The sequence below is a fragment of the Branchiostoma lanceolatum genome, chromosome 11 (genome assembly GCF_035083965.1).
Source record: "Branchiostoma lanceolatum isolate klBraLanc5 chromosome 11, klBraLanc5.hap2, whole genome shotgun sequence".
Lineage (NCBI taxonomy): Eukaryota > Metazoa > Chordata > Leptocardii > Amphioxiformes > Branchiostomatidae > Branchiostoma > Branchiostoma lanceolatum.
This window is the reverse complement of record NC_089732.1, coordinates 12306612-12331113: the sequence shown is the minus strand read 5'-3', so window position 1 is coordinate 12331113 and position 24502 is coordinate 12306612. Positions and strand designations below refer to the sequence as shown.

Sequence of the window (24502 nt, the reverse complement as noted above, 5' to 3'; positions counted from 1 at the left end):
TTTTCTGGATGGAAGCAGTTTTGCCTGCAGTGATAATTTCAACCGTTAGTCAGCGCTTTTGAGCCATGTGAGCCAAATGGCCAAATTTAATGCATCTGCTGATTGGTTCATGTTTGGATGGCGTAACTTTCGCACGAATATTAAAGGAACTTGGAGAGCCTTTGCTCATTATCACCTCTGTATGCTGTTAAACAAAATCAGACCTAGCAAGTTCTTTATTAAAAACAAATAACTGACCAAGTGTACAAAAAATGCATGAAAATAGCAATAGTGCCAACAACCCTTATTGACAGGAACATTCCATCTTTAGAATCAAAATAATTCTTATTTAGGTCAAAACAAAAACACCCACTGCAGATCTAAACAAGCCGCTAGGGGGCCCAAACTCCCTGGTCCGAATCATAATCTAGAAACACTTAAAGAATGAGTAAACAGACGGCGAGGAGAGTGTATAAGTATAATTTTGAGACACAGTCCAAACCTAAGAAATTAGATCATTCCAGACATGACGTTTGGAGACTTTTACGTGTGTCTCGCTCTCCAAAATACGATGTACTGTGACACTACTATAATCAGGTACAGGTACAGGACCTGGTACAGGTACAGGTACAGGTACAGGTCCAGACCTGGACCTGACCCTCTGGACCTGGACCGGACCTGAATTTTATGTACCGGTACCCACCCCTAGTTCTAAGTGAATACACAAGAACCAATCTTTCACAACACTTATAAAGTTGTACATGTCATTTAATAATACCTGTAGCAGTTTTATGTGTAACTGACGCTTCCATCAAAACATACAGATATATCAGGACGACAACATCAACTTATTTGGTACTTATTGCCTTCAATTTGCCTGTGATACCATGTAAAGGTTCAAGAGTGTATATCATGTGAGCCTCAGACTGTACATTGGTGTTTATACATTTTCATGTAAGTCAGCAAGAAAATTAAGAACTTTCAATATTTTATGTCCCTACAACATACAAGTATATGTACAGCAGAACTCTGTGTATGACAGTTTATATTATGAGAACACGTATTAATTTTATAGATGAATCAAAACATGAACTGTATTCCTTGTTTTCTAAAAAACCAGGAAAACAGTCGAGTATTCACTCATCTAAAAAACATCAGTTTAACATACGCAAGACGAATTGCGCTTTTAGTTTACAAGATTTGTGCCTACGTTGATGTTTGTATTGACAATGAGAGAATAACAAATTGTTTGCCTGAACTTTTCAATACCTTCTCTGATAGGAAAGTCAATATCAACGCAACTATTGATAAGAAATCACCAAGATATTCATGGCACAGACAAACTTTACCGAAATATTAAGAAGGTAGTTTTTACCTTCCTTCACACCAATAACGGTCGAGAAAAGTCCATGAAAAACTAAGAACAAACTGACCTGGTTGACTGATCATTGATATACTGTAGTTACAATGGCACCATTGAAATGTATTTGCAGAAAGTTTTGGAGAAAAATGGTACCTACAACTTTTTCACACACAAAATTGTAGCAGCTCAAAGAGACACCATTGGTAGGTTCTTTAAATCTTGGACCTAACCTCCCTGGTTGGTCAACTGGTTGGTAGAATGTCCCTATTCTCCTACACAGAGCCTTTCCCGAGGCCTATACATGCAGTAATACAATACTGTAATTCTTGTTTCTTTCACTTTATGGTCACTGTTTTCACGGTCACCTCTGTATCGTGAACTTTTCATCACAGTGAAAAACCAGTTGTTGTTGTTTATGATTCCTTCACACATCCGATTCGTGAAGTTAAAGTTCAGTGAAAATGTCCATTTTCCTTACAACGTGAAATTTTGCTACCATGAAGATAGAGTGAATTACAGTATGCCTTGGGCAGGGTCTGCTAAACCGGGCTGAGGTTTCCACTTTGAAGGCTTGGCATATAACCAACTTTCAGCCAATGGAGAGTCAGCTTTACCTAAAGAAAAGATTTAGGCCACTCTCTGATTGGCTGACAGCTGATTAAAGGCCACGCCCACAAAAGTGGAAACCTCAGCTGGCTAAGCAGAGTCTCCCAAATGTATATTGTATAAGACATGGACAAGGCTGTATTAAGAAAATGAACCTCCAAAGATTTGCTTATGACCACAGCCTTGATGTTGCTACAGTCTTTACATACATTTTTGCATGTGTCTATGTTTGAAATCACTTCAGTCTATACAGGACATGTTGGCTGTGTTTCTGCCTCTATTACAACAGTGAACACCATCACATAACACAATGGATGTCTGATGTACAATGAAAAATGCTATGTACAGCTTTAACTTTTAAGTACAAATGAAGAAAGACAACTGTATTCAATGTTAAATAATTGCTTCACTTTAAATACATTTTTTTCCAAGAACACTACATAGCGACAACAGTATGAAGACCTATTACACATGTACACAGGTAGTTATTCTTACATATCAACTTTATAGTACAGAAGAAAACTTTATATACAGATAACAGAGCCATTTGCAATTCCATTTCAAAAGTAGAAAGTGTCGGGAATCCTTTTTAAGAATGAAAGAATGGCAGGCAGTGAAAAAAGTCCAAACAAAATAGAAGAGCTGTCTGTACAGTCATTGAACTATGGTGAGATTAAAGTTGAGGAATGGGGTGGGGTAAGAAGAAAATATGCATGAATTAGGAAAATGATGCACTGACTCAAGCAGCCTGTTTCCTTCAACTTTTTAACCTTTAGCACACTGAAGTAGCTGTTTAGCACCCCATTCTCTATTGGTTACAGAGTTAGGCAGCAGGGAGAAGGTTAAAATGAATGGAAGATACGAGAGACCAATGGATGAATAACTAACACCCATGTCATACAAAATGGCTTCAGGTGGAACCTTTTAACATTTGTAAATGTTACAGAGACCACAGAATCAACTGCACAATCATCTATTTCAAGATATTTTTCATGGGGAACACGTCAACAGTTATAGGTGTCACACATTCAATAGAATATCCATTACAGGAGTCATCTACATTATGAAGTGTTCCCAAGTGGGCCTGGGGGGAAATCAAAAGATTTAAGAGTCTTTCTTCCTGGCGTTTGGCTCTCCAAATATCTACAGGATGATACAGATTGTTTTTCAGGTGTACAGGGTTGTTTTTCAGGTGTACAGGGTTGTTTTTCAGGTGTACAGGGTTGTTTTTCAGGTGTATACAGGTTGTTTTTCAGGTGTACAGATTGTTTTTTTAGGTGTACAGGGTTGTTTTTCAGGTGTACAGATTGTTTTTTTAGGTGTACAGGGTTGTTTTTCAGGTGTACAGGTTGTTTTTCAGGTGTACAGGTTGTTTTTCAGGTGTACAAGTTGTTTTTCAGGTGTACAGGGTTGTTTTTTTTAGGTGTTCAGGGTTGTTTTTCAGATGTACAGGGTTGTTTTTCAGGTGTACAGGGTTGTTTTGCAGGAGCACATAGCTGTTTTGCAGGTACGCAGGTCTGTTTTGCAGGTGTGCAGGTCTGTTTTGCAGGTGCGCAGGGCTGTTTTGCAGGTGCGCAGGGCTGTTGCTACTTGACCAGCGGTCGTGTTTTGTCGTCGTCGCAGCACTGATGAGCCTTGTACTTCTGTACTTCTGCCATGTACTGTTCCCAAGGGTCTTTCTTTCTTGGGTCGTCCTGAAAAAAAGAAACACTTTGAGTACATCTTCAGCTAAGGATGTAAAAAAAATCATGTACAACGTATTACAACAATACATTTGCTGATTCAGTCAAGTGCTGTCTTCCGGCCCAGTCCCTCCGTCCCAAAACTACATTTGCTTGTTGGGATGGAAAAACATTCACCCAATCTGTCCCAAAGAACTTGAACTTCAAGACATGACATTAAGAATGAGATGGCAATAAATATTCAACAACTGGCAACTGTACCAGTACATGCTAAAAAAATGCATTTTCCTGCTAAACCGGGCTGAGGTTTCCACTTTTGGGGGCATGGCCTCTAATCAGCTGTCAGCCAATCAGAGAATCAGCTTTACCTAGAAAAACATAATTATACTTTTGTTATTCTCTGATTGGCTGATGCCTCAGATAGCTGATTAGAGGCCACATCCACAAAAGTGGAAACCTCAGGCCGGTCTAGCAGAGCGTCCCAAGGCATATAGTCAAGGCCACAGGTTTTAAGTTTGCGTGGCTTCAAGTTCGTGTTTGAGACAATAGTAGACAAGGGGGTAGGAGGGAAAAAAGTTTCGAGGTGATTTTAAGTTTGCGGCGAAGAGCTTACCACAAGAAACGTGAACACAAAACCACCGTGAACATTTCTGCATTTACAGTAGCACAGCATTAGGAATGTCTACACTAAGTCCTCCAGGTTTGACCAGTGATTCCAAGACTGTAAACTTGTCTGGTGCTCATTAGACAAGTGTCACAGCTAGACAGGTGCTGCTCAGACAGAATTAAGTTAACTGCCAAAATTCTTCTTAAGTTACTCCTGACTTCTGCTCCTTCCAAAATGCTAACTAATTATAAAGGATGTGACATTTAAGATAAGAGTAAGAATTCTTCTTAAGTTACCGGTGACAACCGAAATCCCAACTCAGACTATCGTCATGACACTTACTGTCAGAAGTAAGCCACGCTAGACTAAGTTTAATCACAAAGAGGTGGAGGAAAGAAGTCTGTTGCAACCCAGATCAGAAGGATTGGTTGAACCAATAATATTGTAGGGGACTGCACTCACAACTAGCCTCTACCAGGCCCCCGTCCTATCGCTGGCAAAATAGTAGAAATCGGCCGAGGTACTCTGCTATACAGTCAAGCTCCATTATCGATAATGGAGCTTCACTCTATAGCGGACTACCCTGTATAGCGGAGTACCTCGGCCGATTTCTACTATTTTGCCAGCGATAGGACGGGGGCCTGGTAGAGGTCCATCAATAATGGAGCTTCACTGTATAGCGGACTACCCTGTAAAGCGGAGTACCTCGGCCCATTTCTACTATTTTGCCAGCGATAGGACGGGGGCCTGGTAGAGGCTACTCACAACAAACATGCTAAGAAAATTGATCCTCAAATGTTGATGTACATTTTTTTTCTCTTTCATCACATCCACTTTGCAGGTTATGTCCAACTACATGCAGCATTCACCAGGTTACGAAGAATACGAGTAATCGATGTCGCCATTCCCGATGTCGTAAAATTCAATAAGTCCAGTGGTCCTAAGTGTCAGAGTTTTTTTCGTAAATGCGTTCAAGTTTGCGTGATTCGATTTTGCGGTAGGGAGAAAATAGAGTCTTTGCAATGGTTCTTAGTTCGCTGTTGAAACAAGGTGGTATATAGGCAGGCGAAAGACAGGACAAGAATTTTCGAGGTTTTTTTTTTAAGTTCGCGGTGAAGTCAGTGAAAACCCTGACCATCAAACCATCGCAAACTTTACTAGTACATGTAATTCATTTACAGTATATCATAACATCACTCCATTTTGACAGGAAGGCACATGTAACCGAGAGGACATATTATCTCAAGCTTTAATCAATCCCAGAAGCTCTGAACAGATTTCTTCTGTGATGATTTAGCTTTTATGTGCCTCAGTTAAACTGGCAATGGACTAGAGCCAGACTGCCAGATACACTGCATTTAGGCCATACTGATTTGATTATATGGATGACACCTTCTAGACACTGCAAAATTGATGCGAGCGTGCGGAAAAAGTTTGGTAAAAAAAAGTTTGGTAAAAAAAGTCTTTATTTTTGTTCTTATACATTTTTTGGAAGACTTTGGAAAACTTTGCTAAGGACAATTTGTGACAGGAGTAAATACTTTTACACCAAGATCAGTATGTTTTACAATAGGGGCACTGTATGGCATTAGTATCCAATTCTTTTCTTCAATTTGCTAACTTTTTAGCTCCTTTTTACGACTTACAGTATTGTTGCTACCTTTTTTATTTGGAACAGATGAAAACTGATGCAAGTGTGGATGTCATCCATACAGTTTAGTCATCATTGCCTAACTTCTAGTTAGTTCCTCCTCAGGTTTACACTTTACGCTGCATTCAGAAGAGCACCATACATGTACATGTACGTATTATGGTAAAATCAAGGAAGGCAGTTACGAAAAATTCAGGCACTTTGCTTTGAATAACATAAATAAGACGGCCGTCCCTGAATTATGGGAAATCAAAAAAGGCTGCCTACGCCTTATGGAAAAGAGCATGCAGAGCAGACCCTCTTTCGATCGCGACTTCTCCGCCCCAAGAGCGATGTAACGGAAACCAATGGCATAAACACTAATTAACTGGGTGGGCAATACTCTTAGGCCCACTTTTTGTTGGGCGTATACGCAGCGTCTCATATGCAAGAAAACGCGTGTAGCAAACAAAAGAACTAAGAAGTATGAAATACTACAAGACGCAAATAAGAAGCTCTTCTACTGCCATTTTGTATCGGGCGCGACTGTAATATCTCGCACTGCGCTTCTGCCCATAGGTCTAGAGACAACCAAAACGGTATCAAACCGGTTCGCATTGGTTTAAACAATGCAAGTGTAAAGTGGGCCTTAGCACCAAAGAGATAGTGGAGAGCTCAGGATAGTTTTGTTACCAGGCTAGACTGAAACTGGGTCAAACAGCTGACTTACTGTACTACACGGCCCACATGGCATGATTAGTAAACACTGTACACTGGAAATGTACATGCATGCCACATATTTGTAGTGTCTCATGTCTGTGATGCTTTAAGGTTGACCTACATGTAAGGCCATGCCAATCTTATTTGTTGGTTGCCAGATAGTCTTTAATACATGTATAAGATCTTGAAAACTGGTTGGAGGAAGAAAACTTGCATCTGACTCTGTAAATACTCCTAGCCTGAGTGCCATCCTATTTCTACCAGCCACCAGGGCTCCTATATATACAAGGGTAGCGAGTGTAGGAGCCCCGGTAGAAATAGGATGGCACCCAGGCTAGTTTTAAGGTACATGTACAGGCTTTACCCTTAGACTCTGTTTTCTAGTTGATACATGTATTTCAATCTAGCATTTCCTTTTTAAACTCGGGAACCAAGAAATCGAAGTGGTATGGCCTAAGCTAAAAGAACAACAGTCCAGATCCAACTTGAAAGTTTCGACTAAACATCAGGTGATTGAAACCACCTTGCCACAAGTAACAACTTAAACTAAAGTGCTGCCATAAATATAAGAAGCGGTAAACTAAGAAACATACTATGCAAGGTTGAATAGTCATTCACCCACACAATACGATAAATCGTCTTTTGAAAGAAGAAAAAAAACCTTGTTTGCAACTTGAGGACAGTTTTCCAGTTGGGTACTGAGATTATTCCGTTTTTCAAGTTTTTCAGGGGCAAGTACTAGTAACTGTGTAACGGACCTGTCGTCAGTACAGCCATCAGACAGCCTGTATGACCTTGGGGCCAGTCTTCAAGGTCAAAGGGTCTGTCCAACACATGGTAGACTGATCATTGAGGCTAGAAGGTCCTTCAAAGTCATTTCCAAAGGATGGGCTTTAGTAGAGAACTCAGATTTTGGGGCTAAGAGTATGTAAAAAATCTTAAACGAATAATGTCAAAAACATTTTCTGACACTTGAATGTTGAGAATATACTGTATACTGAGAGTGCATGCATTAGTGCCTTTATATTTTTAACCCTAGACAAATATCTAGGTGTACCCAGTCGAAAATAAGGTGCACTGCTCCAAGTTTGGGTCTACAAAAGTGCACATGCACCCATGGCCAGTATATTCAGCCCTGCATATATCTAGCGATATTGCTTTAATTTCCAGTATGTTCTAACTTCTAAGCAGAGGTTTGCTGAAGATACATAGATGGCTTAGAAATAATAGAACTTGAACCCTTCCGACAGCTGCTAACAGAAACCAGGACAATAGTTCCCCTGAAGCCATGCTAACCTTGAGCACATGTGTGTTTGGTGCACTTGAACTAAACATACACTTCATCTCAATTAGTAAGAACTTAGCAGCCAATTTCAATTTCAGTCAAGAAATTCCTTAGAGCCAAGTTTATATGGCCTGAATCTATTTCAAACAGACAGCCCGGTTAAAATCTTAGAAAATTTTTTGAATCTCAGAAGATCTTATAAACACTAAACACTGACACCAAATAACAAATGTTTGCGGTGTTTTTCAGTTCACTGCAGCGCTATAGTCACATACTGCTATGTTCGCGATGGTTTAACAGTGAAGCGGTTGCCACGAAAACCGTGAACATAAAACCACTGCGAACATTTCTGCATTTACAGTAACTTAGGGGTTTACCATATTGGACCATGGAAGGAGAGTAATACAGGGACACCCAGTCTGACCAAGACACAAACTACTGACAGCACTGTTTACTTCAGTAGAACATGAGAAAGTTTTTTCTGACAGGATTTCTCAACAGTTAGACTAAGATGGATGGTTGTTGTTCTGTAGTGGATAACACAGTGGCACTGAAGGACAGGTCTGTCCACAGTACAGTTGGTTTAAAGCCTGAAACCTCTCTTCCTTGTAGCTTATTACCTTCGCCGAGAAGGTTATATTTTCATCAGCATAACTCAAGAATGTCTGGATGGATTGTCTTGATACTTGGTATGTGGGTAGGTCTTCTTGAGACCTCAGAATGATTAGATTTTGAGCCGCCTAGCGGCTTGCTATGGTACTGCAGCAGAACTTCCGGGTTTGATTTCTCGGGTGTGATTTTTGAGAGGTAGATAGCTCTTATAATTACTAGTATAATACTACTGACTGCCCTTTATGCCTCACCATATGTTGTTTCGCAGTTTTTCCTGGACAAATTTTGCTCAGAAAGGTCCAGTTTTCTGTTAGGGAAGGCAGAAGAATGTGTTTATTATAAATCTGGCTAAAATCTGTGGCCTGTGGCATGTTTTGACCTCTGATTGACCCCTAAATGCTTCCTCACTGGCTGGACTGATCCATTAGGACATGGGGGTGAAATCCCGGTCTAACCTCAAACTTCTGGCTGTAGCTTTTTAAAATGCCTAAAATTGACATCTTCTTTTTTACCTAAATAAACCTGAAGAATCTAGCTTTGCAGTGGGGATAAAGATTTGAGGTTTGAAACGTAAGTAAATGTGCTTTGAAGGGATTGTTTTTACAAGTGTTGCATTGGTAATTACAACTTACAAGAGAAACTTCAGAAAGTTCACCTTTACGCCAGTGAATGTTTGACCCTGCAAATTATCGATAATTGATATAGACTGCCACTAGCTGCTGCATGTCTGCAACCATATGGCTTTCCCTCTGATTGCCCATGTTTAGAAAAGAGTCCCTTACTTTTGATAAAACAACTGCAATTTTGCATACACTACCGATGATGAAATGGGCCTACTGTTTGGTAAATCCACTGTAATGTTGACAGCAGTAAGCATCAAAGAGCATGGCATACCCTTGTTAAGTTGTGGCCCATGGCCAAGGCTGAAGGTTCTAATTTCTTCCCCCAACACTTTGGCAAGAGTACTGCAATCAATCCACTGACAGCAACAGAAACACAAGACTCAACAACAATAAACCCTGACCTGAACTTCTAGCCACTGTTTACACAAATCAAGATATGTAGGTCATAGGACAATTATCCATACTATATCAGTAATAGCCTGGATGCCAGACCACCAATGTCTAAAACATCTATGCTGTGAGATAGATATTTTAGAGATTTTTGGGTCTGGCATCCAGGCTACATGTATATATCAACTTCTGGGTGACCAACTTGGGCCAGAGACCACCCAAAAATCAATGTCAAAAGACTCCCTCTAAGTGAATTCTGTCCAAATTTTAAAGACGTTGGAACATTTTCCCTTCATTCTATACAGTAACTATTGAACTGTATATAATCACTAACTGCTTTGAACCCAGGGTCCTTTATTTAAAATCTCAAGAATTTCCTTCTATGCACTTTCAATAAAGAGAAAATATCAGGTATGATTCATTGTTACTCAAAGTGCAACCTCCTACCCTTCAACCCCTTCTAATGTTTCATTGAACTATGGACTTGTCTTTTTGCACAAGGACAAGTTCAAAAAAGGAGTGAACTTTTAACACTCTTATTTAATCTTAGCTTATCAGATTTTATAGATGTATAGATCTGCCCAGGGTTCTAATCTCCAAGCAGATGTACCTTATTTGTTTAGTGAACAGAATAAGATGCATGCCCTTGCGACTGAGAGAACACAAAGAAACACTGCTGAAAGATCTGGAGTCACTCGTACATCTGCTTGGAGATTTCAGACGGCCACCTGCCTAGTGTTAAGTGAGTGCACAGACTCCCCGGACACTTGTCCCACTGAGATGCAGAACACAGTCCCTGGGTAGGTAATGGCATACAGCTTTGTAGGCCCAGGAGAAAGTACTAGAACTAATTAGGCAGTGGAGATGTACAAGATGAGTGAGTAGGGAGGTAAAGAGGCCAGGCGGAGAAAGTGCTTCTTGTTCTTTTTTTAACAGAGTGGCAGTGAAATGAGGGTCTGGGTGCTCTTTTCCGTAAGGCATAGGCAACCTATTTTTATCTCCCGTAATTTGTTGGGAAAGTCGTTTTATTCAAGGCGACCAAAATTTTTCATAATTGCCTTCTTCAATTTTAGCATAATACGTAGAGGGTTCTTCTGAGTTCAGGGTAAAGCATTGGAGGGGCCCCCCATGCAGACCCTCTGAGATGAAACATACCCAGGTTCCAAGAAAGAATGAGGACATGTCAGTAGACTGTTAGCCTGTTCAATGTCTGGGCTATACACTATCACACTATAATGACTTTCATACAGAAGAAAGAAAAAGAACATGTATATGTACACCGTATTGTTGCCATTTTTCTTTGTGGTGGATACCTTCAAAACTTGCCAAAGTTGCATGAAAATGATTTATCATTCAATGTGTATTTCCATAATTTTGATTTGAAACTTGCCTCTAAAAATAAAAAAATCCCCTATACTATAGTTGCAGGGAATGCCGTATAGATACACAACTATTATGGTTGCATTGCGTTCTATAGAAAGTACAAAATATGTTTTCGTCTTACCTTGTCTCCCGATGGCTTCTTCTTCTTGACCACGCCCGTTTTGAGGATGGGTCCTTTCCGTTTCCCCACCTGAAGTGAGGCAGAGACAGACTACCACATTAGATACGTACACATCACAGACTTTACACCTGACGCTTAATTATGTATGCATCGCTGGAAATCTCGAAACCGTGCATCCTCCTCTGGTAACGGTGTCACCTTGCCGAGCTGCGCCATCGGTTCTATTACATTATAGTATTCCTCTGGAAGGGGGCGCTAGTGTGCGACAGCAGCGACACAGACCTGCGACCATGGCCGGTGGCTGCCGGCGTCGACCGCTTCGGATGTCAGCGAGGTTCTGATTGGCTAGAAGAGAAGGGAGAAGAAAGAAAGGCGTCAGGACGAAAACCTGACCTGGCCGTACCTCCAGCTTCCAGCCCTTGTCAAACCATAAGGTTTTTTAACAAAGTTTATTGCAATACACGAGGGCTAATTGCAAGGACAAACAACACAGATAATGATGAAAAAGACAATGATATTAAGGGCTACATCTAATGATATGCTACATTCTAAAATGTACATGATGCTAGTTTTGTTGGGTTTGACTTCCTCTTTAGAGTCAGTGGAAGACGAATTTACCTACTTTTTTTATAGTCATTATTATCTTAACAAGGCTCTTTATTCACAACTAAGACTTAAGTTACTAAGAGATACAATCACAGCCACAACTTTGTTATCCAGTGATTCTTCAACCTGATGAAATCATTCCAGGGCATTATGGCATAATCATGGATGCATGAATATTTTAGATTCCTTTCTCGGTTTTTGTTATTTTCCCTGCTGTCAACGTTGCATTATTTTCTTGCATCATACATTTTGTATAACCTACAAACTACAACTTACATGTACATGTAGCATATTTTGAGTTTAGTGTACAAGCCATTGCATACTGGCATGATTGTATATTCAACTAAGGCCACACCAATTTAATTTCTTGGTTAACGGATTTTTTTTTTTTAATTTTAGCACAAGGACATCATAAAAACAGAAGGCTGGGGTGAAACTTGGACCTGACCCTGTTCACTCCCTGGAACTGTGTGCACCAAAAACTTTCCTCTGAGATTCTGTTTTCATGTTGATTTTCCAATCTAATTTTTTTTAAATTCCATTAACCAAGAAATTAAAATGGCGTGGCCTATAAGTTACAGTCAGTCTCCCCCATTGCCCAGCAAAGCGACTCAAGTCTCTAATCATCAGCTCTATATATTGATCTACGCAGAAGCTCATTACGTTTATGGTCTGCCAAATGTACAGTCACCGTTCACCTTTCAATGTCAAAGTCCGCTAAAACTATGGCTCCGTACTGGCCTGTGACACTGGGGGTGTTAAGGAGTTACAGTCCCATGACACTGGGTCACACCTGTAGGCTGTTGATATCCATTATGTAAGCTGGGTACAGCTGGTTACTTACTGTAAATCTGATTATATTCGGAGTGGGTTTATGTTTGCGGGTTTTCACTGTGACCTCTGCAAAATCATCACTCCTCAAACATACTGTAATCATTGATTTTTTAACGGTAACTTCATTTTGGTTACTTTAACGGTGACTAGTCAACCGCTAAAATTTCATCATTACAGATATTTGATGACTAACATTTGAGACAGTGATATTTGTTCCCAACGTTAAAATTAGATACAGTGAACTTCTCTCTCTCCCCCAAACTGTTAGAACTATCAACCACAATATCAAACAGATTAATAGTATACAGTTTGGTCAGTTATGTGTGCCAACAGCAAATGTAAAAGTTAAAACACTGTGAATTTGCATGCCATCCTTTTTCCCCCTACCATAAAATTAAATCACATTGAACTTACACATGTAATCATTTGGCCATTAAGTGCACCCACCAAGAAGGATTGTGAATGGGTGTTGTGAAATTTTGTGGCTGTCATAATAAAGCTAATATATATGCAGGGAGGGAAAGGCCAACGTTCTAATTTTCAGTACCATCAGTTCACCTCTAGATCTCTTGAGCTCACACCTTCTCACCTCTGACAGAGACCTTCATGTTCAACCTTCCACACACTGATCAAATCATCAGTAACCTGTTTTTTGTTACAACATCCAACTCAGCAAAACTGAACCGAATTGCAGCAAGTTGAAAGAAATAATTTAAAAGTACTTTACTGTTTACAGCCAAGAATGTTGACATTCACATTTTATTGCCCCAAGCGACATACACAGCAAAATCTTGGCATGTCTAATTCTCTAAACCAACATAATAACTGTATAATCGGAATTCCAAAAAAAAAAAAAATATGGTCGGTCCAGAAACAGAGGTCCTGGGTTCGAATCATGTCATGTCACCGATGTTGTGCCCTTGGGAAAGGCACTTTGCACAACTTCCTCACTCCACCCAGGTGTAAAAATGGGTACCTGATTTCAGTTGGGGAGGTAAAAGGCGGTGTAAACTGTAAGAAGACACTGGGCTCCGCCTTCTAATATCATGTCCATGACACAGTGGATAACAACCCACTGCCCCTACGGTCTCAAAAAGGTTATGGGACTTACCTTTATGGTGTCATGCATAGGCTTACATGTTATAATACGTGTTTTACATGAGCGCGTTCTTAATGATTGAAGCTATAGAAAATGTGCCAATATTATTCATCCTTTGTTGAGAACATTTAACCTAGATTATGTAAAAAAATTGCCAACATTTTCACTTACACAATCTCTTTTTATATCAATTACAAACTGCACTTAGCTACACTTCCAAAAAGGCACTTTCCAGCTGTAAGGGCATGACTGCATCACCTACAATGCCCGGCTGTGCACCTCCGACCTCGAGCGCACGGCTGCTGAACTTTGCCTGCTAATTTCTTCAGTTATTTCAGCTTGAGATCAGTTGGACTGGCTAAAAGAGAATTTCCCACTGATATAAACACACGTTCATGCAGCCGTTAATCTTTTGGCCACAGATTTTTTTAGGATACCCACTCGGAGTAATTATACATGAATGAGACCTTAGGATGTGTACAGCATAACTCAAGAAGCTGTGGATGAACAGATCTTTGTAATTACTGTGCTGGTCTAGGGATCCCTTGTTATTGGCAAATCCATGATCTTTCCTCCACGGGATTGATTATTGCTAAACAGATTAAATTCAATGTCACTAAGCGACATAAAGCTTCGGATTTTCAGTGTCTGCAATTTCCGATAAGTGTTATCTACGAGCCCGGTATCCGGTCATCTTTAGCTGACGTCTCGGTTTTCTTACTGTGTTAGGCCACACCATTTTAATTTCTTGGTTTCTTTAATTTCTAGCATTTTTTTTAAAATTCCAAGAAATTAAAATGATGTGGCCTTAAATGAAAGAACTACAAAACCATTAAAAAGTATTTTTTTCACTTTAACTTGTACCAACTCTGGTAACTACAATAATTTCTTGAGCAGTTTGAGATTATTTGTATACTTTCAATTTATAATTCGGCCAATTACAAATTATGAATTATTCCAGATTTTATCATCCTTTTGATTGCTTCCTACTATGTTTTCCTTCAACAGTACCTCGAAACTTCTTTTTTTTTTCACTAAGCCTTTAGTTTCATGTCAATGCTCTTGTGTTAACTATAACTAGCTTAGTGCTAATAGGATATTTTGATTGCATGGCTTGGGGGTATTTCCTTTACTGAGCCCTGGAAATTTACCATGTATACTCTAGGCTAAGAGTTGGGACAGCTTCCAGGTGAGGTGTGACAACTTAGCTGTAAATGTTGCGTTTTTCAAATATCTGAGATTTCTACGGGCATACCCTATACTGTACATACTGTACAACATAATGTCACATTCTCCTTTGGTGGAGTGAAAAGTCTAACACAACTCTTGAGTTGGCAAAAAATTGTAACTATACTAGTCTTCTATATTAACAGATTGATTGGACATTGATACACTAAAAGTAAAAGAACATTACAGCTAAAAATGCAAAGGTAGGACTGGCTAAATTATGCACATGTACTGTCACAAACGGAGATCTTTTAAACATCAAATATTAAATATTGTGGCAAGTTTTTTTGGAAAGGCTATTGAAAAGGCAGACAAGTATATGTACATTATATTTCTACATCACAGATCCCAGTCCTAACATATTTTATAAGTCACTGAAATTCACTGAAGTAGTCGACACTACCTGAAACGTCTGACAGTTTTCAAAACCTATCCATGGCCAGTTGCTTGAGTAAGGCCCACTTTAGACTGGCAATGATATACAGCCGTGATATTTCCTGACCATGTGTCTAAAGAGAAGCGTAGAGAGAGAGAGAGAGAGAGAGAGAGAGAGAGAGAGAGAAAGCTCACAACAATAATCGCACGACCGTCGTCAGTCTAAAGCCAGACTAAATGTTACCTTGCACATTTTATCAAATTGTAGTCCATTGGTACCGCACATGTTCATTGGCTCAAATCAAGACCAGCCGGTGATGTCATCAGCTCTCAATGCCAAGTTTCTTCTGAAGGTACATCCAACAGGTCAAAGGCCATGACATCAATCATGTATACCAAGCAATGACATGCATCAAAAGCTACATGTATAGAAAGGCCACAAAATGTCAGGGGGAGTGTTACAGTCCGTATTTCACTTCTGAATTCTGATAGCCTCTGCTCCAAGAACTGTGTCTTTGAAGTCTGGAGTAAAATAGACCAAAAGAATTCCCCTTGCTGAATGAACCTTCCAATTACAAAGTTCATTCCTGGAGCTATCACAGTACTGTAGATGCATTTAAGTTCGCATGTAATTTCATGATAGCCTAAGCCCAGCAGTAGGGTTTGGGTTGGCGTTAGGAAGGGCATCCAGCCGTAAAAACCCCTGCTACAAAAAAGACTTGCACTTGATGAGGAGTTCTGGGGCTCCCCCATCCATGTACAAGCACGTCCAACCCCCATATGATGGGGAACTAAAGACGTAAAATTGGAGAGAGAGAGAGAGAGAGAGAGATAGGGGGAAAATGGAGTGTATGCGTTTGAGACAATAGTAGACAAAGGGATAGGAGGGCCAAAAGTTTTGCGGTGGTTTTAAGTTTGCAACGAAGAGCTTGTGGCGAAAAACACGAACATAAAACCACCACAAACATTTCTGCATTTACAGTAGACCAAAAGAATTCCCCTTGCGGAATGAACCTTCCAATTATTAAGTTCATTCCTGGAGCTATCAGGCTCCTACAGTGTCTGGATTAGATTAGTGGTAAGCTGGCACCTTAAGTCAAAGGTACAGTTCAGGGGAATTTGATTAATTATAGGAACAGGTGGATGATTTTTCATTGGACGGCACCAAATTTAACGCCAGCTTGAGTTTCCTTTATCTTCATTATATCAAAAAGTAAAAGCACCACCAGCAATATAGGGAAAAGGCCAAGGTCTGATAATCTGATCTAGCCCCTGATATAAACTTCCGCCAGCTAGCTAGGGAAGGTCTTGAACTATCTACCCATTGAGAATAGTGTTACAGAGGTCATTGCGCTTCTGGGACTTGTGAGGCACTTGCTGTCAGTACCCTCATTTATCTTGGTGTTCGATGACATAAGAAACTAGTGCTTGCATCAAGACAAAGAAAGCATTGGTATAAACCTATAGATTTCAGTGAGTATACACTTGACATGTAATAATGGGTTTTATTTAAAGAACATTTGAAGTTAGTAGGTAGTTGTGGAAAATGCTTGTACCACTCCTGTAATCAAAGACTTATACTGAGACATTACAAGGAATTTGAGCAAATATTTTCCTTGGCATGCCTTAGTCTAACTCCTTGGGGAAAGCTAGTGGCTTCCTTTGGTGTAAGGCTTCAGCTCAGCCAGTTAATTTGTCAACACCCCCTGTAGGAGGGGGCAGCAAGCACTGATATCACAACAAACAAAATGTATACTGACACTCCCTTTGTTTCAGAGGCAAGGCCATGGGATTAGCAACCTGCAGTGACTTTTGTCTTAGTGCCAGTTAGTGGCATTTTTGACCCAGGATCCAGAGGTCCTGGGTTTGAACCCCCTAGCTTGACGTTGTGCCCTTGGGAAAGAAATTTCCTCACTTCACTTAGGTAAAAAATGAGTATCAAGCTACGGTTAGGGACATCCCTTGGGTAGGATGTTAAACAGAGGTCCTGTGTTTGAGGAGAGCCACACCTCAAGCACTAAAGCAGGTAAAAGAACGCTAGCCCATCGAAAAGAGTAGGGGTCCTCCCCAGTGTGAGCGGATCAAATAAATCTGTCTGGATATATGCAGCTTGTACTTTATTTCAGTACAAACCTGGTGTGTTATGCCATGAGGGTATGCCATACAAACACCATACGCACCAACACAGAAGATCATCACACATTTATGTAACCTAAAACCATTTCTCTGACATTTTACGACTAACTGACGTCACTAAGAGTAAGAGTTAAGGCTCCACCCCCTTCGTGCGAAATAATACCTGAACAAATTAAATTACATGCATACCAGTCACATCAAAATAATCATCATTTCCGTAGATACAATTGAAAAAAAATGTGATCATATCCTCTTCCTCAAAACATGAAGCCTGAATTCTAGATAAATTCACGACGTGGAAACATTACGTGGTGTTTTAGAGCACCTGTCCCGGAATAAGTTATGGACGATTTTTTGTTAGAAGCAAGCAAGCAGAACGACATGGCTGGAAGCCTTCGGCAGGCCAGAACACGCTAAAACAGCGGGAAAAAACGTGGTAAAAATGAACAAACATAGCTGTATTACAGAAAAACAGTATCTTACAAGTAGGAAGCCTTTCTTGGTAGCGGGGAGCTTGCAGTCCGGTGGCGGGGTAGGCAAGCTTGTTCCTGAGCATGTTGGGTCTGTAGCAGCAGTGTCGTCTTCCCCGGCGTCTTGCCGTCTCTCCGCGTCTTCCTTCAGCTTCTTCTGCTCTTCCATCTTCTTCTGAAACATTGCTAAGAAGCTGCCGTCGTTTGCAAAGGTATTGACGCCGCTTGAGGCGGAGTTTTCCCGGTCGGAAGGATCGTGTCCGCCCGTGGTCTTGCCGTTCTCCGCCATGGTTTCTGTGCAACTGAACAAGTCCCGCCTTTTCTCGCACTAAACAAAATATCGCGAGAGGGGATTAGACTATTATTACAAGGGTAGTAAATAATCAAATAAAATTAATCTGTTGTAGATATATCATGATGATTTTGTAAAAAAAGTTCATAATTACTCATCATTTGTTTGTGTAATACATTCATATCGTCAATAGGGATATAGAAACGCCACATGGAATTTAAATGATCTACAAATTATTTTCGGTATTTAAGGGTCACCCTATGAAAAATGAAACATTCTCCAAATGTTACGTACAGATCAGCTGGAGAAAGATTCATCCAAGGCCAAGATTCTTAGCTGGGACGATCAGGAATGAAGACTGTAACATAGGAGAGCAGGAAGGTATTTTAGAGCAGTTTACTGTAGTCATAACTCTCAATAGGACCTTCTGTATGCAGATGTAATGTCACTTGTGTAAAATATCCGCCACCAGAACATAATATATATAACGTTCCTGCACATTCATGTATTTCTCCCTAGATGGATGTAACGTTATATTCATCTGAAGTACAGTCAGTACGTACTCCCCGTCTGAGTACTGAGGCTGTTGTAGTGCCTTCACAGGAACCCCATTTTACGTCCCTTCTGAAAGACGAATGCAGCTCCAACCAGGATGCCCTTCCCCGAATTTCGAACCGTGGTCTCCCAACCCCAGGAGCTCAATAATATTTTTGTGATGTTGCTACCAGTTCATTTATAGCAACATGATGCTACAACCCATGACGCTACAAGTTTATCAACAGAAATTGATTCAAAATATGTTTTCCATACAGTATAGGTGGTGGTCCATGATGGCGTCACCTGTTCTGGATTCGCATATGGCAGCTGAAAGCCCGGAGTGGGTAGTCCAGCCCAGGCACCTGACGCACCTGAAGCAGCACCTGTGCCAGCTGCAGTACCTGCCGGCACACCTGCAGCACTGCCTGACGTACATGCAGACCGTGCTGGCGGGACTGGACACGCTGCGTAAGGAGGGGTTGCTGTGCGATGTGGTGCTGGTTGCAGAGGGACAGGAGTTCCCGGTTCACAAGAACCTACTGGCCAGCTCCAGTGACTACTTTAAGGTAAGGTGTAAAATGTAAATGTAGACTACAACACGGTTTATTTCGTATCACCAATCATTCGTATTGACTGTGGGTGCACCAGTGCACCTACACTGTAGATATTTTTGTAGGCTATAAGGTAAGGGTACTATTGTACACTAGTATACAGAAAATACTCTTTAAATATAAGTTTCTTGACTTACTTGACTTTTAGACAGAATAGCTAAAATTACCCTTTGTTGTATTCTACTTGATGTATCTAGTTAGCTATAGAATTACAGATTGTAGTTCTTAAGAGCGTTAAGCTTGGTAATTTTGTTTTGCTGACATTCAACTTTATTTTGTGTGGTGTACCCAAAATTTTTTCTGAGCACCTAATTTTTTTTGTCGGGTGCACCAGTGCACCTATTTCCAAAAATGAATTTCGAGCCCTGCACCGTATTGTATTCTAATACATGTCATACCCACCCAAGTACTAGTAAACACACATTTCAGTGCAAAATGCGGCAGAAGTTTAGAGAATTTGGTGTCTTCAAACAAGAAATTTATTGTAAGAACAGCAATTCCAATGTCCATATCCGGTATTCAAATTTTCAACAGGTGTCATGTTTAATGTGGCAATTTATTCATCTGAAAGCAGATGTTGGCAGGGAAGATTGTCAAAGTTTGTGATGCGCTCGTTTTTCTGGTACAAAATTCTTCCAACAGAAAACTGCTTCAGATCAAACAAATAATACAATATTTAATACCATCCCAGCATCTGCTTAGAAATTTGCCATTCCTTTATGTGACTCTGTTTAAAAACTGTGTCATGTTCTTCCGTAGGCCATGTTCACGGGGGGTCTACGCGAGGCACACCAGACGCACGTTGAGCTGTTTGGCCTGTCGGCGGCGGGACTGGGGATGGCGTTAGACTTCATGTACTCCGCCTGCATCAGGGTCACCATGGACAACGTGGAAAACATTCTACAGGCACGAGCTCTCGGATTATTTGTTGACTCTTTTCCTTTATTTTGACTCCCTCTGTTGATACTACAGTAGTCTCCAAGCAGAGGAGTGGGTCCGGCTGGTTTTTTAGGTGTTTTTAGGCGTTTTTGTCTGGCTTTCTGCTTTGTCATGCACTTTTTTTTGTCTCACCAACCGACAAAGCCTGACAAAAACACCTAGTAAAAACATGTCAAAAACAAGCACTCCTCTGCTTGGAGAGTATGTTGATACATTCTATATCTATATCTATATAGCCGATATAACCGCTCTTCGGTGTAACACAACATTGTAGCTCTTATTGGACATTGATGGGCAATCTTATGTTGCATGTTTAGGCCATGTTGATTTGATTATATGGATGACATCCTCTGGGAACCCCAAAACTGATGCAAGCTTGCAAAAAAATAAATATCTGGCCATAAAAAAGTTGCCTTCAATATGAGGTCAGGAAGATTGAACAAATGGCCTTGAATACAAAGAGCTTGGTATGCTGAATACTAGTTATAGATTATTCATTTTAGTTCTTTTTCATCTTTTGTGACTGAATATTTTTGGCAATTTATGGCGCATATTTGCTCATTTTTGCAGCTGCTTTGTACGATTTACAGTTTGGTCGAGAATTTTTGCACGACAAACATTGATGCGTGTCATCCATATAATCAAATCAACAAGGTCTCAGACCTATCAAAAAAGAAATCAGTATAAAGACAAAGAACATATTTCCTCTCACCCTCCCTGAAATATTTGCAAGTACAGTATAACAGTTACTGTAATTCATGTTGCATCCTCCAGGTGGCGTCCCATCTACAGCTCACCTCCCTGTTGGGTCTCACCTGTGCGTTCATGGAAGAACACCTGTCAGCCAAAACATGGCTTCTCATATACGACCTTGCCGACACCTACGCCCTACCCTCTGCCAAAGAAGCCGCCCTACGATTTGCTTTTAAGCACTTCAAGGTCATCGCACAAAGCAAAGAACTTCTTAGTCTTCCTGTGGACAAACTACAACTTCTTGTAGCGAGCAGTAGACTTATGGTGGAAGAGAACGTTGTTTTGGAGTCTGTGTGGAAGTGGCTAAAGCACGACTTTTCTAGGATGGTGGAATATGGTAATGATGTCCTTAGGCATGTCAAGTTTTCTCTCGTACCTCAGGAAATGCTTGAAGCATGGAAGGAGGAGAATCCAGAAGTCAGGACAGATGAGAAGGCGTACGCAAGGCTGGAGGAGTCTCTGTTATACCACAGCAGAGTCTTTGAGCAGCCCTTGTTGCAGACGGAACAGACGCGCGTACGTGCCGACAGCGAGTCGCTGATGATCATTGGTGGAGCCAAAACCACGGGGCAGTTGTCTCGGTTGATGTGTATCGGCGCCCTTCAAGGCGGAGACAAATCGTTGCAGTTCAAACCGGTCGTCAGTCGGATGAGGTCAGTTTGCTACCACAGCATCGTTGCGATTGGTGGATTTCTCTATGTGGCTGGTGGAATGGACCGCCCGGACCCAAAATGTCGCTCAGCGAGGAAAGAGGTGCATCGCTATGATCCGCGGTCCCAAGCCTGGCTGCAGGTCGGTTCCATGATAGACAGGCGGGCGTACTTCTACCTCGCAGCGTTGAACGGTGCGTTGTACGCGGTAGGAGGACGAGAGGCACGACAAGCGCACAAGTCGGTGGAAAGTTACGACTTCGCGACAAACCGCTGGACGTACCATTCCTACCTTCCCGCGCCGCTGTACGGTCACACGTGCGCGGTTCACAACGGGGTGCTCTATGTCTCGGGAGGGATGAAGGGGAAACACACCATAAACGAGTTCCTGTGCATGGATCCGTCTGCAGAAACTCCACACTGGACCGTCAGGCCCCCCATGGGCTCACCACGAGCCTACCACGCGATGGCGTCCGTCGGAAACAAAATTTTCGTCTTCGGCGGGTCACAAACGATGGGCCACACCATCGTGATCAAGCAGCTCATCCAGTACTTCGAGCCGGAGAGGGACCAGTGGACGTCGCTGGATCAGCTCATGCCCGTACCCATGTACGGCTTCTCGGCGGTATCACACGGACGTTTCGTCTACATGGTGGGAGGGCAGAGCGACGCACATTTGGGGATGGAGACCAGGCGGCCGTTGGTCATGTACTACAACACGGAGACGGACAGTTACACGTGGGAGGAAGTCCAGGTCATGCCCAAGGGGGAGCTGATAGGGTCGGCCTGCTGTATGCTGGAGGTCCCCAACCATGTAATTCAGTTGTATGCTACAGGGGGAGGGGGGCAGCGCTCCAAGAGTGAATGTAGTGGAAGTTCTGTGGGGTGATATGAAATGAAATAATTCTCCAAGAAGAGGCTACATTTTGTAGGCTTCAGCAAGTTTTGGATGTGTTTTTTTTTGTGTGTGACATGGCCATGGGTTGGCAACATAAAGAAAACGTGGCAACATAGAAAGCTTGACAAAAACGCCTAAAAAGCGTACAAAACTAACCTAACCTTTGCTTGGAGAGTAGAAGAAAAGGTCCATGATACTGGAAGACTGAAAAATTAACTTCCAGGCTTTGCAAGTTGTGGAAATTTCATAAAAGATCATGGAAGAAAATGAATGATTCTAACTGCTAAATTATGATACTAGTCCAACATTTCGCTGGAAGATTACAAAAAATTAACTTCTAGGTGTTGCAAGCTGTGGAAATTTCATAAAAGATCATGGAAGATAACAAATTCGAACTGCTAAAGTATGATACTAGTCCAACATCTCGCTGGAAGATTATGAAAAGCAAACTTCTAGGCTTTGCAAGTTGTGGAAATTTCATAACAGATCATGGAAGATAACAAATTCAACCTGCTAAATTTATGATACTAGTCGGACAGTCCAACATCTCGCTGGAAGATTATGAAAAATGAACTTTTATAAGCGTTGCAAGTTGTGGAAATTTCATAAATGATAATGGAAGATGACAAATTCAAACTGCTAAAATTATGATACAAGTTCAACATCTTGCTGGAAGATTATGAAAAGTAAACTTCTAGGCTTTGTAAGTTGTGGAAATTTCATAAAAGATCATGGAAGATAACAAATTTGAACTGCTAAAATAATGATACTAGTCCAACATCTCGCTGGAAGATTATGAAAAATAAACTTCTAGGCTTTGCAAGTTGTGGAAATTTCATAAATGATAATGGAAGATAACAAATTCAAACTGCTAAATTATGATACTAGTCCAACATCTCGCTGGAAGATTATGAAAAGTAAACTTCCAGGCTTTGCAAGTTGTGGAAATTTCATAAAAGATCATGGAAGATATAGCAAATTAGAACTGCTTAAATTATGATACTAGTCCAACATCTCGCTGGAAGATAATGAAAAGTAAACTTCTAGGCTTTGTAAGTTGTGGAACTTTCATAAAAGATCATGGAAGAAAACGAATTCGAACTGCTAAAATTATAATACTATAGTCCAACATCTCGCTGGAAGATTATGAAAAGTAAACTTCTAGGCTTTGCAAGTTGTGGAAATTTCATAACAGATCATGGAAGATAACAAATTCAAACTGCTAAATTATGATACTAGTCCAACATCTCGCTGGAAGATTACGAAAAGTAAACTTCTAGGCTTTGCAAGTTGTGGAAATTTCATAAAAGATCATGGAAGATAAGGCATTCGAACTGCTAAATTATGATGCTAGTCCAACATCTCGCTGGAAGATTAAGAAAAGTAAACTTCTAGGCTTTGCAAGTTGTGGAAATTTTATAAATGATCATGGAAGATAACAAACTGCTAAATCATATTTACTAGTCCAACATCTCCCATTGAAGTCTATGGCAATAATGGTGAACATACAAATCCATTTTCACTACACTTCTTTTTACAAAAATGGAGCCAAGAAAATCTTGATACAGCCCAAAGTGGATTTTACAGATGTTTATTTAGCTCAGCAGAAACAACAGTAACGAACGCTGTTTTCATAATATTTAAAGTGACGTCACTGAACAGGCACATGTGTATATTTGTACAGATAAGTAACTACGACATGAAAACAATTTTAGGTTCTTTCTCTGACCCAAGAACTACATTGTACTTGTTCTGTTGCCTCACAGAACACTATATAACATATTTGACATGTTATAACATTAATCAAAACAAAAGTTAACAATTTGACACTGCTAAAAGTGAATCTGTCCTTGTAATAATCAATTTGTCCAGTTCTCAGTTTTTTTACTCATTGATTCAATACCTTCTATTGATACTTGATAACTTAATCATTGTGTAAGAATTATCAGTACATAATTTGTAAACAAACTGTGTCATTTGGAGGGATTCAAATGTTTGTAGACTAAGTTTATAAATATTGTAGTTTATCTACAGTACATCAAAGTTTTCATGCTATTATCTATTCCTGATATTT

General features: G+C 40.6%; 2 protein-coding genes across 3 annotated transcripts; one reads left to right on the top strand and one right to left on the bottom strand.

Annotated features, from left to right (window-relative positions):
- Nucleotides 1-730: 730 nt before the first annotated feature.
- LOC136444541 (telomerase RNA component interacting RNase-like) lies at nucleotides 731-18070 on the bottom strand. 2 transcript variants are annotated; one of them, XM_066442141.1, is made up of 4 exons: nucleotides 17762-18070; nucleotides 11284-11346; nucleotides 11002-11070; nucleotides 731-3642 (listed from the first exon to the last, which is right to left on the bottom strand). In XM_066442141.1, exons 1-4 carry the CDS (start codon nucleotides 18035-18037, stop codon nucleotides 3535-3537), a joined length of 516 nt encoding a protein of 171 aa, XP_066298238.1. In that variant the 5' UTR covers nucleotides 18038-18070; the 3' UTR covers nucleotides 731-3534. The 2 variants fall into 2 exon arrangements, with proteins under 2 accessions (XP_066298238.1, XP_066298239.1); XM_066442142.1 differs by lacking the exon at nucleotides 11284-11346.
- Nucleotides 18071-18329: 259 nt separating this feature from the next.
- Nucleotides 18330-22513, top strand: LOC136444412 (kelch-like protein 9). The gene is made up of 4 exons (XM_066441957.1): nucleotides 18330-18421; nucleotides 18853-19143; nucleotides 19948-20094; nucleotides 20902-22513. The coding sequence occupies exons 2-4, from the start codon at nucleotides 18868-18870 to the stop codon at nucleotides 22417-22419; spliced, it is 1941 nt and encodes a 646-aa protein (XP_066298054.1). The 5' UTR covers nucleotides 18330-18421; nucleotides 18853-18867; the 3' UTR covers nucleotides 22420-22513.
- Nucleotides 22514-24502: the final 1989 nt, after the last annotated feature.